Source organism: Pelodiscus sinensis, chromosome 1 (assembly GCF_052426305.1).
Source record: "Pelodiscus sinensis isolate ZL-2025 chromosome 1, ASM5242630v1, whole genome shotgun sequence".
NCBI lineage: Eukaryota > Metazoa > Chordata > Testudines > Trionychidae > Pelodiscus > Pelodiscus sinensis.
In genome coordinates, this window is record NC_143052.1 from 202,677,654 (window position 1) to 202,696,317 (window position 18,664).

Below are 18,664 nucleotides of genomic sequence, written 5' to 3' on the forward strand. Positions count from 1 at the left end.
AAGCATTTTGACAAATAAATCAGACCAAAACATCTTTACAGAGCTCTTAAAATAGTAGTTATCAAAAATCTGCAAAAACCCAACGTGCATATTAATCAATTATTTAACACAGAGGGGGCTAATGAAAATAATGAAATGCCAGTGTGACTACCAATGAATTCAACAAGAGACTATTAAACAATAAGCAGAAGTGGGGGTTGTATTTTGCTACAGGAGGTCATATTTGTGAAAAACAGTCATCTGATGTATGGAGAAAGACAACAAATGTATTATTAGACTAGTATGTCACTTAATCTATAGCTGGTATTTTGTACTTTTAGTAAGCTGAAAGCATCAGTATTATTGCTTAGCCTCTCCATTTAAATCACAAGTCAAAAATTTAAATGTGTAGTAAAAAAGAATGAAAATTTTAGATTTCCTAAAATCTGCTAATTAATTATATAGAATTTAAAAAAATAAATTAAGTGTTAAAACAACACGTGTTGAAATGAAGGGCCAAATTCTGATATGAAACACACTGGTGTAATCCAGAGTATTCCATTTTAATTAGCAGAGTTATGGTGGATATACCTGTCTGTTTGAGAGCATATTTGGTTGTAATATACACTATTATTTCTAATGTAATGAGAATGAGGTTAACTTATTTCATCTTCATAGTTTGACTGTTATAGTTAGACAGGGTGCCTGGTTCACTAGGCTTGAAATGTTGTATTTCATGTGAGGACACTATTCCAATTTCAAATGGACACTCACAATACGTCTGTTGCGTGGGGGAAGCCCATGTTCCCCACAAATGTGTCCATTGCAACAAGCTCAAAGCAAGAGCTTGTAGGGACAGGGACTATCACCTCAGACTTACTTTACTGGAAAAGTCCCTTCCTCCTACCTCCATCTGAGAGACTCCACTAGGGCTGTAATTACCTCTATAACATTTCTATGTAAGGTCCCATTTGTGTACATTTTTAGAGCTGCCAAATGAGCCTCTAAGCATACTTTTGCAAAGTATTATGTACTCACACAAGGTCCACTCTTCAATGTCAGCAAGGCCAAGGGTGCTTCATCTATAGCTTTTCTACCAAATCCAAAGTCCCATTTGACTCATCTTGTTTTGGGTACCATCATAAATTATTCAGTGTTAGTAGTGCCCATCATGAGCTCTGTGCATTCTAGATGTTTGAGAAAGGTTCCTGCAATGAGAGAGCTTTGCCCAAAGGCTACATCTAGACTGCTGCTTTTTATCTGAAAGGAAGAGGTTTTTCCAAAATTTGGTCCGTCTACACTGGGTCAAATTTTGGAAAACCCTCCTCCTTCGGAAGAGCCCTTCTTCCTTGTGATATGAGGAAGACAGGACTTGTGGAAGAGCAGATGTGTTCCCTGGACGCAGTGGAGTTTTTCCAGGATACCACTGGTATCCTGGAAAAACTCCGCAGTCTAGACATAGCCAAAGAGTTCACAGTTGAAAGACAGACAAGAAAATAAGGGTTAAAGAAGGGAGACAGCAAAATGTGTTTGAAATTTTAGTTTTTTACCATGTAAAGCATTATCATGGGATTTAAAAATGAAGAGGGAGGAGCCTTGCAGAAACCTTGCAAGTGACCTTGAGAGCTCACTTGGGGGCTCCACTAGCTTTCCCTGCAATGATAGGATGTTGGTCTGGCTTTATGATGTAAGACAAGCATTAGTGGACTATATTGGTGGGAAGGATTGGCAGGGGAACTGGATAATCCCTGATTGATTACTACTGTAGTTGGAACAAGAAATGGCTTATGGTTGGGAGATTGGCTACAGATACCTCTTGCTGCACTTTATGTTAATTTATTGTAAAATTAAATTTGACCTATGTGCCATTCAATTCAGTTAATGTAGAAACATCTTCCTTATGTCAACTTTGACAAACTTTTTTGACAGCAAAAGTCCTATAATTCATTCATTTTGTGTTTCTAGGATATCACTGGCATTGAAATTCCCATCACTAATCCTACACACGAAACTCTACAGTTAGATGTCGTGTTAATGGGTGCTGCACTTAGTGGTGAAACAACTCTTGTTCTTCAGCCAGAAGAAACTCTTTCCTATGAAGTTCATTATTCCCCAGCTAGTACTGGCACTTCAGAAGGCAGGTAAGATAGAGCGTGTTCACACTTATATGTGCTTGATATTATTTTGTAAAAATTCTGTCACTAGCCTCGACTTCTTAACCCTAGAATAACTAGGAGTCCTATAGTAATAGAGATGTAGCCATGTTAGTCTGATCTTGCTGAAACAGAAGAGAGGACTATGCAACACTTTAAAGACTAACAAGATGGTTTATTAGGTGATGAGCTTTCGTCTGTATGGATTTATGCAAGTTTTTCATATGAGGAAGTGGGTCTGGCCCACGAAAGCTCGTCACCTAATAAACCATCTTGTTAGTCTTTAAAGTGCTGCATAGTCCTGTCTTTTGTTTCAAGGAGTCCTATGGCATCTTAAAGACTAACAAATTTGTTTGGACATAATCTTTCATGGGCTGGAGCTCACTTTGTCAGATGCATCAAGTGGAAACTTCAGTTTTGCAGGAATGTATACATAATCTTTGCATGTGTATTTATACCTGTCAGACCAAAGTTTCCATTTAATGCATCTGATGAAGTAGATTCCAGCCCAGGAGTGCTTATGCCCAGATAAATGAGTTAGTTTTTATGGTTCCACAGGGATCCTTGTTGTTTTTGCTGAAACATGGCTACCTCTCTGAAATCTGACTCTAGAATGTTACTTAGAAATGTTTTGTGTTCTCTGTATTACTTTTTTAACATTAGATATTTTCCACACTTTCTTTGACTAAATCTGATATCTGATAGACAGATGGCAATTATGGATGTAAAGGGTTAACTGTGGTCTGGGCAGGATGGAGCAGCGCCTGCCCACAGTGTTGTGCAGTGGGCCCTGCCTAGTCAGGATAGAGCAGCCCCCACCCGTGGCATGGTGCAACAGGTCCCTCCTGGCATGGCTGGAGCAGCCCTCACCCACAGCAGGGTGCAGTGGGCCCTGCCTGGCCCAAACAGCCCCTGCCTGTAGTGTGGCAAGCTCAACCTGGCCGGGCCCAGCGCACTGCACTGCAGGTGAGGGACTGCTCCAGCAGTTAACTTTTAAAACAGGATTTTACACCCCTAATGGCAATTCTTTGGTGGATATCAATTGAGTTATGTGTAGATTTTCTTATGATATTACTTTAATATCAGAAAATCTATCTCAAAACATGGACTGCAAGTGAATTGTTAATTTTGTCACTTAAAGGAAGTGACCTGGAGCCATCTTTCTGTAGAAAGGGAACTATACTAAAAAGAGGTGAAGAACCCTTTAGCAGTTTTTATGAAAATCTATTAGGTTAAGAATTCACCATTAGTTAAAAATGATCTTCTTAATGACTATGGAGAAGATTTAAATTATAGATGTTTCACCACATTGGAAACTCAGAGGAGTCTGTACAGTATGATAATTACCAGTGATAAGTCTAATGACTAGAGCCCTGCAAATCCTTGTATATCCGCTTTATTTCTATGGGTATCTTTATCCACAGATGTGGATGCAGATATCCATGGCTCATTTTTACAGCTACAATCACAGCTGTGGATACACAATTTTGTATCTGTGCAGGGCTCTATTGATGACCATTTGGTCTTGGTTTCACAGTTGCTGCCACTAATCATATTTCTCAGCTGAACTCCTAAAGGCAGGCTGTTGAACACTACAGACCTATACGATATTTTTTTCTTAGGGTATTGTAATTAAGCATGAGTTGGCTGAAGTTCTCATTGAAAGCTAGGACTTTCATTTCCAAACAATAGCCATTGATTATGCTGACACAGCTATAGTAATGGTTGCAGGTAGGGCCCTATCTCTATTCAGTGAACCTTGAGCTTTTATCACCAAAATAAGCAGTCTCCAAAACAGTTCAAATTGCTTTTATTGATTTTCCCAAGAATAGAATACTCCCAAATATTGTTGTGCTACTGCTTTCAGAGGCTATAATTTTATAGAAATGACCACTGTTGACATTTTAGTAAAATTACCAGGAACAAGGATACAAAGCTGAGAATGAAAATATATTTCATTTGCTGTGTCAGAATATTTTTCCAGATAACAAGATATGTGCTTTTAAATGGATAGAACTATGGAGCAGTTTTTGGCTTCAGTTAATCTGCTGCATAAAGGCCAAGGTGGCATGTGCAAAGGTTGTATAACTATTGCACTGCCTGATTCTGTCGTTGCTCTGTTGCAAAGCTGGCCTTCTTGTGTCATAGTAGAGCAACCTGAGGTGTGCCCTACATTTAATCACTGACAAATATCTCTGGGGATTTGAATTTGTTGTCAGGAATTGGCATGGCCAGGTACATCCAGGCTAGTACCTCTTTCTGTGCAACTGGGAGGAAAGGGCTGAAAAATCCATTATGGTGACTGTGCTATTACCTTTACACTTGGGTGATCTTTTAAAGCCAGTTTATGCCAGGGAAGTGGCACCAGTAAACGGTCTGGTTCATAGCTCCTATAAAGGCATAAAGCAGAACTCGTATCTCTTTTTAAATCAGAAGATGATCCTTCATGCAGCTCAGGTTTACATATTGTATTTTTAAATATTTTGGAATGGTTTAACATGTTTACTGTAATTTTATTTAACTTTATTGTGATTCTCCTGGTCACAAAATGAGAAATAGGAAAATCTATAGTTAGAATGAATGTGTTAAAATGCCTTCCGCAAAAATATACTACAATAAGTATCTCAAATATCAATAAATTACTTTCAGTCCTGAAAAGACTTGATGGTAGAATAATGAATATGCCATTAAAACATATCCATTTATCATGTTCTTATATATACATGTCAATTTTGATCTGTTAGTTTTTAAAAGTATTTTCCTTTTTAAAATGGAGTAATCTAAAATGATTATTTTTAAATTATGTAGCAGGCCCCCAAAGATCTAGTTACAAACTGCCATGATATTTGAATTACATTATTTTTTCCCTATAAGTTAAAGTAGGAGATGTATTCTAGTTTTTTCTGCTTTTATTGCAAAAAGCTGCAATTTTTCAACTGAAGAGTTAAAAGAAGATTAATCCTGTTGCTTGCCCATGGGTTTCTATAAAGATCACTTCATTTGTGATGGGTGTACGCAGTTACTACAGCTTGAACCTCTGTGGTCCGACACTCTCAGGATCTGAATGGTGCTGAACCAGAGAATTTGCTGTACCATGGGAGGTCAATATTGTTTAGCCACATTACCAACACTTCCATTGCTTATTGGGTTTTTAGAAGACATTTAGGAGTAAATTAGAGCTAAATAACAGCATAGAACACTGAGAGCCAAGACTGGTGGCTGTAAGCAAACTTTATGGGACCCCACAAAATATGGCCACACCTATGATAAGTGGACATCCATCTAACTAAAATCATGCCAGACTATATATGTTGCTGGACCAGAGAGTGCTGGACTAGAAAGATTCAACCAGTACTATATGTATGGAGGTATTTAGGTCTCTTAGTGGAAAATTCTACTAGCTAACAAAGGAGTCATTTCATTGAACTCATTTTTTCTTGAAATTCTATTTTCTGCTTTTATCAATTTGAGTATTATACAAAATGACATCTCAGAGCTCGTTTATATCTCTCTCTTCAGTGTCATATTCCTGTCGGAGATGGTTGGAGAGTTTTGGTATTCCCTGAAGCTGACTTCAGAGAAACCATTGCCAACTACATTGCCTGAAATAGAATGTGAGCTTGGAAAGTAAGTATAGCATTATCCTTTAATTTGTTCCTTGAAATCAATATATAATATAAAACATACAAACAAGTATGCATTATGGAACTTTGGCAAATTACATTTCGATCCAGTAATACACATGTACATGTACTCTTGTCTTATTATTTATGTTACCATAGCACCTAGCTGCCTTAGTAATAAGAGCCCAGCTTGTATAATCCGAATTTTCACAAATTGTGTCATTAATATAATACATATTGAATTCTATTTGTAGAATGGTAATTTAATTGGAATTAAAATAATAAAGGTCCATATATTTTTTTCTCTTAATCAGCTGAAGAATTTAGTAGCAATTTATCGATACAGTGACCTTTTTTAACTTAAATTTAATTTAGTAGGTTTGAATTAAGCTACCATGTATTCAGCTCCTGTTGCTACGGTTTGAAGCTCAACAGAATGAAAATCATGTCTGCTGCTTTTTGCAGTTTAGCAGACTCCAGGAACGCTAAAAGATCAAAAATAGTGACTGCAGACACAACCACAAGTACAAAGTTTTATTTGTACTACAAGGTTTATTGAAGCAACAAATAAAGTTAAAAATCGCCTTGCATATATATGAATCCTTCAAAAACCCATGCAATTCCTTCTTATACTCATATCCCCAAAGATGTTCTAGGGTCGATGTGGTCTTCCCACTTTTACCCAATCAAGGAACTTCTTTTACTTTGTTGTTTTGCCCATGCCTCATATCTTATACAAATATTCCCCAGTTTTTCTTAGGTTGATTCTCATTTCCTTTTATCTTGATTAGCATCTATTCACTACATGCATCCATGGAAACCTGCAGTCAAAGCAAGACATTCCATGATGTTACAATTAGGTATCCTGTGGTCTTGGACAGTACATTGCGGTATGTTGCAGTCTTTTTCTGTAACATCACCTATTGGCCCATCTTTTACAGTAAACTTGGAACCTTATGGTCAGAGAGTTATTACTAGGTCACCCACACGTGTGAAGCTTTCTTAAGCTTATGGCCTAGTATGGCTAAGCTAAAATCTTCAAAGCCTCAGTCTGTAGGTTTGGCATTGCTGTGTTTTACTTATATACCTAATGCACAGACATCACTCCTAAATACTTGTCAACCTTATATTACTATAATCCTACAATTTAAATCTATTTACCCTATATTGGTGATATATAAAATAGCATGTGAGTTGACCATAACATCGAATAACTCAATGATAAATCGATAATAAAATGAACTAATTGGCTATAATATTATAGAATTAAACAAGTTGTCTTGAATACTCTATTAAAACGTAGCATTATCTGTTAAATTTTATTGAATTTTTCTTCCCTAAACATAGACCTTCTCTAGTGGCCCACTTTATAAATGGTGAATACTGCTTCCTGCCTTCTCATCTCCAAAGGTGTGAAATAGTAGAACTTCTTTTCTGCAGAGCTTAAAAGTGTATATGACAGAACTCTGATACTGTTTAGGTGGTGCATCTCCATAGAATGTATGTAGTAGTGATCCTCTTGTCTTGTTCTTCCTATGAAATTTTGCCTTACGTTCCCACAATGTAATTTGACACTCAAGACATACATGCAACTTTTTTCACAAGTTTTCAGCACCCACTGTTGGGGCCAAATGATCAACAGTGCTCAGCACCTAGTAGCTCTCTTTAGGAAAGGAACTGTTGGGTATTGAATATTTTCAAAAACCTGGATTACTATTTTAATGTTTTTATTTTATCTTCAGCTGTGTCAAATATGTGATTAGTGATGTATGTGTTGAAAGAATTAATAATAACTTAAGATTCAAGGTTAATAATAGTAATTTAAGGGTAAAGTGAAATTTTGTCTCTCCACATTGGTAAATGGATAGATGAACTGATAGGACATAAAATATATGTGTAAAATTCTATAACTGCCCCTTTCCATATCTTATAATACATAAATGTTTGAATGTTTTTGAATAATGTTGAAAAACATGCTTTAGAAACTTTTCAGTTTACAAACTATGTATGAGTTGCAGCAGATGGGATTAATATGGCTGAAAATAGTCTTTACAGTTGTGCTTTGATAGGATAAAATTGCAAAATCTGTACACTCTCAGCTTTCAGATCTAAAGATTATCACCAATCAAGATCAAATATAAATCTTCTTTCTAGGTATAGACTTGCCCAATTAGGTATAGGGTAAGGAGTTTATGCGCTTTCACATGAAACATCTGGCATTGACAACTGTTTCACACTAGTGTACATGGACAATTGGTCTGCTTCCCTGTGGCAATTCCTAATTTTGTATGCATTATAAAAGTGTACGTTGGAGAAGATTAGTGTTGTTAATACAACAAATGCCTGTCTGAAATATTATTTGAAATTCGTGATGACTGGAGATTCTGCCTTCAGATGAAATTTTATGTAACTTTACTAGTAAATGTATGTGATTCTAGTCCCTTCACACTAATAGATGAACACGGATAATGAGAATTCCTGTAGCACCTGAGAGACTAACACATTTCTGAGGTCAGAAGCTTTTGTGGGTAAAGCCCACTTGATCAGATGAGTTGGAGTGGAAATTACGGAATCTGGGGTATACATAATAGCAAAAGAAGTTATGTGTCAATTATAGTGCCAGTGTTAATTAAGTTAATTAAATCAGGGTAGGTGTGTGTCTGCATTCACATCTGCATATGACACTCACACAGCATAGGAGAAAACATAAGAAGAGTGGTGAAGGTACTGACATTATAAATAAAGTAAAAGCAAACTAGCAGTAGCAGACATTGTATATGACATAAACTCTAACAAAATGGTCTAAAATAACTTGTAGCACCCTTCTGGACCTTCTTTCTGTGCTTTAACCTTTTTCTCTTTTTCATGATCCTGGCTTCATACTTCCCTCTATTTTCTGTTCAGCAAAGGCTCAGTTGTTTCCTGAAATTTACTACTTCCAGAAATTCTGTCCTAACCGCTCCTCATGAATAATCTGTCCATATTCTCAATTCATGATCTGCCAGTAGTATAAATTTCTCAGCATTCCTCACCTAAACCTAGACCCTCTTATCACCATATATCTACAGACATGCAGGGCTGGTATAGCAACCATAGGCACTACTCCCTTTACCATTCCCTCCCAACTGGACATAATAGAATCTGTGGGCAATGTATAGGACCTAAAACATCAGGCTCCCTAATCTGTCATGATCCAGAACAACATGGTCCCTTCCACCAACTGTCCCAGAACCCTCAAAGACACAACAGGAATTAGAGCGAGGAGCATAAGCACTCAACTGAAAGAAACACAGTGCCGCCCACTCACTTCTCATCTTCATCACCTGTTCAAAATATAACATCACTCACCCTCCCAACTATTGAGGATGATTTCAGATATTTTCAAGAGCACTTCAAAGGGGTTTTTATTAGCCATTTTGCTGGCCATTTTGTTAGCACAAACACCAGAGACCGAATATGACCTCATGGACATGCTCCGGGCATCCCCAGGGCCAAAGATAGTCCTGTCAATGGAGCCTACAAAAATAATCTGGGAGACACCTGTTACAGCCCCTCTTTTGTGTAAGAGGTCTGACAAAAAGTATCACATGCCAGCTAAAGGGCTGGAGTTCTTATTCACCCACCCCATGCCAAATAAGCACAAGAAATACATATATTCATAAATGGAAACATTTATACACTTGGTGCCAGGATAAACATATCTTTCCACAGTTAGCCCCAATACAGAGAATCCTTATATTCTGGGTCTTAAAAATGGGCTATGTATAAGATGCATCAATGCATCAGAGTACATTTGGCTGCCATCACCTCCTTCCACAACATTGCAGTAGGATCTCAGAATGGGATAAGTGTTTTCTTTGGATTTAAGGAAGCATTCTGTCATTGGATGAGAAAAGATAGTGACTCTAACCACCTTGTTCTAAACACCTTGTTAATATATAAATATAATATAATATAATAACAAGGTGGTTAGAGTCACTATCTTTTCTCATCCAATGACAGAACACTTCCTTAAATCCAAAGAAAACACTTATCCCATTCTGATATCCTATTGCCATGTTCTGTGTGGTCTGTTGGGAAAACTATTTGAAACCATTGCAACTTGCTAGTCAGTGTACTTATCAATTAAAGTGGCTTTCCTTGTTGCCATTATGTCCACAAGATTAGTGGGAGAATTAGGTAGCTTGATAGTACACCCCCTTTTATATTACATTCTTTAAGGATAAAGTATTCCTATAAGTTTTCCCTAAGTTCATACCCAGGATTGCATCCACTTTTCATTTAAAACAGTCCATTTCCTTACCTATATTATTCCTGAAGCCACATGCTGACAGGAGGGAGACCTCACTTGACATCCTAGATGTTCGCAGAGTGCTACCTTTCTACAAAGAAAGAACAAAAACATTCAGAAAGTCATCTTGGGTATTCATTTCCATAATAGAGCATTTAAAGGACATCTCAAACAATCTCAAAACAGAGATTATTCAAATGGGTATCTGAATGTAGCCATTTATACTGCTAAACACCAATCTGCAGCTCTCAGGCTATGTCTACACTACAGAGTTTTTTTGGAAAAACAGCTGTTTTTCCTAAAAAACTTCACTTACGTCCACACTGCAGTCGTGGTTTTTTTTTAAATTGAAAGAACAGAGGGGTTTTTCAGACATTGGTAAACCTCTTTCTATGAAGAAGAAGCCATTTTCCGAAAGAACTCTTTCAGAAAAAGGCGTGTGTGGATGGGGAAGAGGAAGTTCTTTCAAAAGAAGAGGAAAGAGGAAAAAGCAGAGGTGCCCTGGTGGCCACTCCATCCATAGTAATCACAGCTTAAATGCAAGATAGCATCTATTAAGTATGGACACTATCTTTCGAAAAAGCAGATCACTTTTTCAATGATCTTTGGCAGTGTGGAAGTTTTTCGGAAGAAGTTTTTTCGGAAGATCTCTTCCAGAAAAGCTTCTTCCGAAAGAAGCCTGCAGTCTAGATGTAGCCTCACTGGGAGTTTTAGTACTCCCAACCAGATCATTACTAATGTGTGTTGCTTTTCTCAATAGGGTACCTATCACTGACATTTGCAAAGAAGCTACCTGGGCATCAGCCTATACCTTCACTAAACACTATCGTTCAGAATTACACTCAGAAGCAGATGCTCAGTTTAAACTCATGGTGTTATCCACCATCGGTAAACCAACTCTGAAGGCCCTCCTCTCCACTGAGGGACATTGGTCAACAGTCAATCCAGTGGAGCACCCACAAGGACACTCACCTTGTGCAGTAACTGAGGTTTTTCAAGATGGTTGTCCTTGTGGGTGCTTCACTGTCCTTCCTCCTCCCCTCTACTTTGGAGTTTCACACCAATTTGCTGGGGGTAGAGAAGGAACTGCAGTACGGTCGGCTGAAGATAGCTATGTAATTGCTTTGATTGGTGTGAGACAGCTACAGCTTGTGTGTGGCCCAACCAGGAACTGCTACAGGTTGGACCTTCCTGGTCCAGCCCCCCTTGGGACCTGACCAGTCCCAGATGAGGGATTTTGCCAGACCAGGGAAGGTCATTTCTGCTCTGCCCCCGCTCCAGCCACCGGACTCCCCTAGCCATGGTCTTACTGCCAACTTCCCAGCCAGCTTTCCCCTGCCACCAGCCCCTCAGTGCAGGGCTCTCAGCCCCACCATGGCAGCCCTGCCATTGCAAGCACAGCCCCGCTGCTGGGCTCCCAGTTACTCAGGGCAGACTCCTGCTGAGGTCCAGCTGTGCTGCCAGGCTGAGTGGCAGCCGGGATATTGGGCTCTTTGCTGCTTTGCTAGGCAGCCCAATGTTTGGAGTCCTGGCCCCATGGGGAAGCTCTGCTGCCTCCTAGATGCCAGGCTCCCAGTTGTGCTGCCAGGCTCCCCACTTGCCTCCTGGTCTTTCTGGGTAGTTTTGCCACCAGGCAGCAGCCCCACTGCTGGGCTCCAGCCCTGCTGCTGGGCTCCAGCCCCACTGCCAGCCCCTCCCTTAGTATCGCCACTGGGCAGAGAGTCTTGGTTAAGAGAGGTTCACCCTATACTAGAAATTTCTGATTACAAGTGCAGTGTTCCAAGACACCTAAAATGGACCATCTGCACAGACACCATCTTGAAGAGCCTCAGTTATTGCACAAAGTGGGTAATCTCTTCAGATGGCTGCATTCAGAAGTAAAGCAGTATAAAAGTTTAGAGTCTATGGGTATGTCTACACTAGCTCGTTAGTTCGAGCTAGTTTAGGCAAATGAGGGCAACCGGAATTGCAAATGAAGCCCAGGATTTATATATCATTTGCATGTTCCCGGGCACCACCATTTTTAAATCCCCCTTAGTCCGAACTAACTGCCTGCAGCTAGACGCGGCAGTTAAACGTTAATTTGAACTAACTCCTTAGTTTGAATTAACTGTTACTCAGAGGAGTAACTCCTTAGTTCAAATTAACGTTTAACTGCCGTGTCTAGCCGTGGGCAGTTAGTTCGGACTAAGGGGGATTTAAAAATGGCAGTGCCCGGGAACATGCAAATGAAGCCCGGGATATTTAAATCCCAGGCTTCATTTGCCACTCAGGTTGCCCTCATTTGCCTACCTAGCTCGAACTAACAAGCTAGTGTAGACATACCCTACAAGTCCATCCAGTCCTACTTCTTGTTCAGCCAGATGCTAAGACAAACCAGTTTGTTTATATTTACAGGGGACTAGAAGGTGGTGCCCCCTGCTTGCTATGCTCACCAATGCCCCTCTCTGGGGGCAGACACCCCTGGCTCCCCTCCCTCCCAAGGCATGGCCAGCCCCAGCTCTTCCCCTCAAGCTGGTGGGGGTTGCACTGGGCTGAGGCCATGGCTGGCCCAGTTCTCCTTAGGGCTGAGGCTTCCACCCAGCCCCCAGATCTTCAGGGAGACTGGGGAAGCCATCAGGCTGCCACCCTGCCCCAGCACCAGGCAGGCCGAGCCCCTCAGCAGAAGTAAGGAAGGGAGGGAGGAGGCCAGGTAGCTGACGGGGGAGGGGCTGCAGGACCCAGAGTGACATGATGATGTCATTCTGTTGTCCTGCAGGAAATTTTTTTTATACATATAGAAAGATAATGCTATCCACTTCTTATGTACAATGCCATCTGAAAGTGAGAACAGATGTTTACATGGCACTGTTGTAGCTGGCATCGCAGATTTTAACACTGAGAGGGAGGAAAACGAAGTAAGAAAGGATATAGCTGGGGGTAGGAGAATGAACATGAGGAAGGGTGGGGTGGATACTAGTCTAATAGGTCATATTGGAGGTATAACGTCCGTGCCAAATTGGGTAAAGAATGTGAATGAAGCCAAACAGCAAAAATTAAGATGTTTGTATACCAGTGCGAGGAGCCTAGGTAACAAAAAGGAGGAACTAGAGTTATTGGTCCAGGAAGTGAAACCAGATATTATAGGAATAACAGAAACATGGTGGAATACTAGGCATGACTGGAGTACAGGTATTGAAGGGGATGTGCTGTTTAGGAAAGACAGAAATAAGGGTAAAGGTGGTGGAGTCGCATTGTATATCAAAGATATCAAAGGTGGGAGGTAGATTGTAAAGAAATAAAAAGTGATGGAATGGAGAAGACAGAGTCCGTTTGGGCAAAAATCACATTGGGGAAGAAAACTATCAGATTCTCCCCTGGGATAGTGCTTGGGGTGTGTTATAGACCACCAGGATCCAATTTGGACATGGATAGAGACCTCTTTCATGTTTTTAATGAAGTAAATACTCATGGAAACTGCGTAATCATGGGAGATTTCAACTTTCCAGATATAGACTGGAGAACAAGTGCTAGTAATAATAATAGGGCTCAGGTTTTCCTAGATGTGATAGCTGATGAATTCCTTCATCAAGTAGTTGCTGAACCAACAAGGGGGGATGCTATTTTAGATTTGGTTTTGGTGAGTAGCGAGGACCTCATAGATGAAATGGTTGTAGGAGACAACCTTGGCTCGAGTGATTATGAGCTAATTCAATTTAAATTAAATGGGAGGATAAACAAAAATAAATCTGAGACTAGGGTTTTTGATTTCAAAAGAGCTAACTTTAGTAAATTAAGGAAATTACAGTAAACTTCCGATAATCCGGCACCTTTAGGACCCAGGGGGTGCCGGATTATCAGATATGCCGGACTATCAGAAGGGGGGCTATGAGGGGTCTGGGGTGGGGTGGGGGAATGCTACCCCAGACCCCCTCATAGCCCTCCTTTCTGATAGTCCGGCTCTGCCCCAGGAGTCCCCGATTCAGCCGCTGCTGGTCAGTTTCAGCAGCGGCTGAATCGGGATGCCTGGGACAGAGCAGCTGGGGCGCTGCTGGGTTGGTCTGGTAGTGCCAAACCTCGGCGCTGCAGGGACCAACCCAGCAGCACCCCAGATGCTCTGTCCCAGGTGTACCCAAGTCAGCTGCTGCTGAAACTGACCAGCGGCTGATTCCAGGAAGCTGGGGCAGAGCGGCTCTGTCTCGGGCTTCCTGGAGTCAGCCGCTGGTCAATTTCAGCAGCAGCTGAATCCGGGACAGCTGGGGTGCTGCTGGGTTGGTCCCGCAGCCCCGAGGGGCAGCGCTACTGGACCTACCCGGCAGCACTCCAGCTGTTCTGCCCCCTGCTTCCCAGATTCAGCGCTGGTCAGTTTTAGCAGCGGCTGAATCGGGGAAGCTGGGGGCAGAGCAGCTCCAATGGTCCAGCTGCCTGGAGCACTTCCGGGTTCCTGATGGTGCCGGACCATCAGGAGTGCCGGACCGTCAGATGCCGGACCATCGGAGTTTTACTGTAGTTAGGGAAGTGGATTGGACTAAAAAAATTATGGATCTTAAAGTGGAGGAGGCCTGGAATTATTTTAAGTTAAAGTTGCAGAAGCTGTCAGAAGCCTGTGTCCCTAGAAAAGGGAAAAAAATTATAGGCAGGTGTGTTAGACCAAGCTGGATGAGCAAGCATCTGGGGGTATGTCTACACTACAGAGCTAATTCGAACTAACTTAGTTCGAATTAGTTAATTCGAACTAACTTAGTTTGAATTAGTTAATTCGAACTAAGCTAATTCGAACTAGCGCATCTAGAACTAAAAACTAGTTCGAATTAGCGTTTTGCTAATTCGAACTAGCGCGTCCACACTGATTGGACGCAGGGGGGCATTTAAGGGCAGCTGAAACAGGTTCTGGCAGGGCATCAGGTCAGTAGTTGCTTTGTGTGGCTGCTGTCTGAGGCTATCTGAGGCTCGAGCTTAAAGGGACCCCCCCTTGACAGCCGATTCTCAGCTTTTCCTGCTTCCTTGCCAACCTCGCTGAGGGACAGCAAAGCGTTGGTCTCTGTGCCCGTCTGTGTCGGTGCTTCCCTTCGGGGGGGCCGCCGCAGGTGGCAACATGGAGCCACAGCTCGCCCTGCACCTTCTGGTGCACTTTCTGGACTTGCTGCTGCAAGGCTGCCACCAATGGCTCGAGGCTGCCTGGCACCACCTGGTGCACGTCAGCCCCCTGACTCTCTGCCTGGCTGCCCTGGGGGCCGTGGAGGAGCCATGGCGGCGCCCCAGCACCGGCGTGCCCCGCCGCGTCTGGCGTCTGGACACCAGCACCAACTGGTGGGACCGCATCGTCCTGGAGTGCTGGGAGGACCGACAGTGGACCCAGAACTTCAGGATGAGGAGGGACACCTTCCTGGAGCTCTGCGAGTGGCTCGCCCCTGCCCTGCGCAGAAGGGACACTCGCATGAGGCCCGCCATCCCCCTCCAGAAGCGTGTGGCCATCGCCCTCCGGAAGCTCTCCACGCCGGAGAGCTACCGATCCATCGGGAAGCAGTTCGGCGTGGGGAGATCCACCGTCGGAGCAGTGCTCATGCAGGTATGGCACTTGTCGGCCACCGAGCCGGAGGGGAGGGGGGCTGCGAGGAGGGGATGGGCCGCCCCAGGGACAAAGGGGGGGCGGGAGGAGGCGAAAGCGTCCTGCACCGGAGGGGTCGGTCTGTCCCGGCTGTACTACACGCCGCCAGGGGGGTTGCTACCGGGAGTGGGGCGTGGGGCACTGCCAGGGCACGAACGCTCCCAGCCACCCGGGTGCCCCACTGATTGGCGCTTTGCTTTGTCTCTCTCCGCAGGTGGTCAAGGCCATCAACCAGGTGCTGCTCCGCAGGGTGGTCCGCCTCGCCGACCCAGACGCCGTCATCCGGGGATTCGGCGCCCTCGGCTTCCCCAACTGCGGGGGGGCCATCGACGGGACACACATCCCCATCCGTGCCCCGGAACACCAGGCGTCCCGGTACGTCAACCGCAAGGGGTACTTCTCCGTGATCCTGCAGGCCATGTGTGACCACCGGGACCAGTTCACGGACATTAATGTGGGCTGGTCCGGCAAAGCACACGACGCCCGGGTGTACCGCAACTCCTCCGTGTGCCAGTGGCTGCAGGCCGGGACCTTCTTCCCCGACTGCCACATCAGGGTCGGGGACGTGGACATGCCCGTGTGCCTGGTGGAGGATGCCACCTACCCACTGCAGCCCTGGCTCATGAAGCCCTACACGGGGCACCTCAATCCCTCCCGCCAGGCCTTCAATGCCAGGCTGACCAGGGCCCGCATTGTGGTGGAGGGGGCCTTCGGGCGACTGAAAGCCCGCTTTCGATGGCTCCTCACCCATCTGGACCTGGCCGAGCACAACATCCCTCCCGTGGTGGCAGCATGTTGTGTGCTCCACAGTTTGTGTGAGCGGAAGGGGGAGGCTTTCCTGCCAGCCTGGATGGCTGAGGCTGACCACATGGCTGGACACTACGGTCAGCCCTGCACCGCCGCCATCCGGGAAGCCCAGCGGGGGGCCGTCCGGATCCGGGAAGCCCTGCGGGAGAGCTTCCTGGTGGAGGAGGAGGACTGACCTCTCCCTGCATGCCCCACTGGGGCCTTCTTCCACCCTACCCCCCTTCCCCTTTCCCCTCCCTACCTACTGTAAAATAAAGACACCGGTTTTTGAAACAAAAATGTCTGTTTATTTCACAGAACTGGGTGCGGGAAGGGAGGAATGAGGGTTGGAGAGGGGAGGGGGAAACCTGGGATGAGGGAGCTGGAAGGGGAGGGAAGGGAGGAAGGGAAAGGAAAGCTCAGTGGTGGGAGTCCGGCTGCCTCTCCTGTCTCGCCACACTGCGGGTCCGGGGGCTTCGGTGGGAAATGGTTGTGGAGGGGGGGGCTGGAGGGACAGGGGGTGTGGAGGAAGCAGGAGCGGGAGAAGGAGGGGGAGCAGGAGGAGCAGGGGGAGGGAGCAGGGGGAGGAGGAAATGGGAAGCGGTCGAGCAGGCTCTGGAGGTGGCCTCGCAGGGCACGGCCCTGCTCCTCCAGGGCCTCCAGACTCCTCCGGCGCAGCCTCAGGTCCTCCTGGACCCAGTGGTCCTGGGTGCGGAGCTGGTGGTCCATGAACCGGAGGTGCCGCCTTTGGTACTCCTCCTCATTCCTGGCTCTCCTGCTTGCCCGGGCACGGGCAGCTGCTGTAGCCAGTGTGGTGTGCCCTGCAGGCCCTGGTGCTGCAGCTGTGGTACAACAAGACCAGCGGTCAATTACCCCAGAGGCCCAGGTGTGTGAAACCCAGCTCCCCTCTGCAAGGCCAGGGCCCCTGCAGGATCCCCAGCTGCTGCTCCTTGGTGGGCAAGGCCCAGGCGCACGGTCCCGGGGCTCCCTCTCGCCCCAACCCCCCGTACACATAAGGGGAACACGATGGTATTCACAGGTGGACACCTCCCCGGCCTCGGACGACACAGGCGAGCGGCTCTGTGGGGTGCCTTGGGGGTCCCGGGTCCCAGGCAGGCTGGCGGCAGGCTCCTGGCTCTCAGAGCCCTCTTCCTCCTCCTCCATCTCCTGGAGCGGTCCTTCTGCCCCGGGGTCTATCACGTCCCGGGGGGCAGGGACGGCATGAGCCTCCAGGAGGCGGTCCAGGGCGTGGAAGTGGGGGCATGCCTCCGGGTCGGCCCCTGGCTGGCAGGCCCGGGAGTAGGACTGCCGCAGGTCTTTGATTTTGCAGCGCACCTGCTCCCAGCTGCGCTGGTGGCCCCTGGCGGCCAGGCTGGCAGCCATGCGGCCGTAGACTGCCGCGTTCCTGTGGCTAGTGCGGAGATCGTGGACATTGGAGGCTTCCCCCCAAACCTTGATGAGGTCCACGATCTCCGCACTTGACCAAGCGGGCGCCCGCCTTTTGCGCCCCAGGGCAGGCTCCTAGGAGCCGCCAGGCTGGTCCTGGGGAGCAGTGGAGGGCTGGGTGTCCTCGGGTGGCTGGCTCATGGTGTGGCAGGTGCAGGGTCTGCTGGCACGGGTGCTGGCAGCTTTGCAACTGGCACAAACTGTGTAGCCAGCCCGTGGCCCTTTAAGGGCTCCGGGGCCAGGAGGGGGGCAATAGAGTTTCCCTGGTGTTGGCCAGAGTGGCCACCAGGGAAACCTGGGAAGCATTAGCCTCCCACTAGTTCGAATTAAGGGTCTACACAGCCCTTAATTCGAACTAGCTAGTTCGAACTAGGCTTAATCCTCGTAAAATGAGGTTTACCTATTTTGAACTAAGTGCTCCGTTAGTTCGAATTAAGTTCGAACTAACGGAGCGCTAGTGTAGCGCCTATCAAAGTTAGTTCGAACTAACGTCCGTTAGTTCGAACTAACTTTGTAGTGTAGACATACCCTCAGAGAGGTGATTAAGAAAAAGCAGAAAGCATATAAGGAGTGGAAAATGGGAGGGATTAGTAAAGAACGCTACCTTATTGAGGTTAGAGCATGTAGGGATAAAGTGAGAGAGGCTAAAAGTCAGGTAGAGTTGGACCTTGCAAAGGGAATTAAAACCAATAGTAAAAGGTTTTATAGTCATATAAATAGGAAAAAAAACAAAAAAAGAAGAAGTAGGACCGCTAATTACTAAGGATGGAGTGGAGGTTAAGGATAATCTAGGAATGGC

At 45.1% G+C, this 18,664-nt stretch overlaps 1 protein-coding gene across 1 annotated transcript in view; it reads left to right on the top strand.

Moving 5' to 3' along the window:
- The window catches only part of CFAP47 (cilia and flagella associated protein 47), a 651,639-nt gene that overhangs the window by 484,270 nt on the left and 148,705 nt on the right, over window positions 1-18,664 (top strand). Inside the window, exons 52-53 of the mRNA XM_075913261.2 lie at window positions 1,945-2,120; window positions 5,652-5,759. Of these exons, the coding sequence (XP_075769376.2) occupies window positions 1,945-2,120; window positions 5,652-5,759 (284 nt within the window). The remainder of the gene's footprint in view (window positions 1-1,944; window positions 2,121-5,651; window positions 5,760-18,664) is intronic.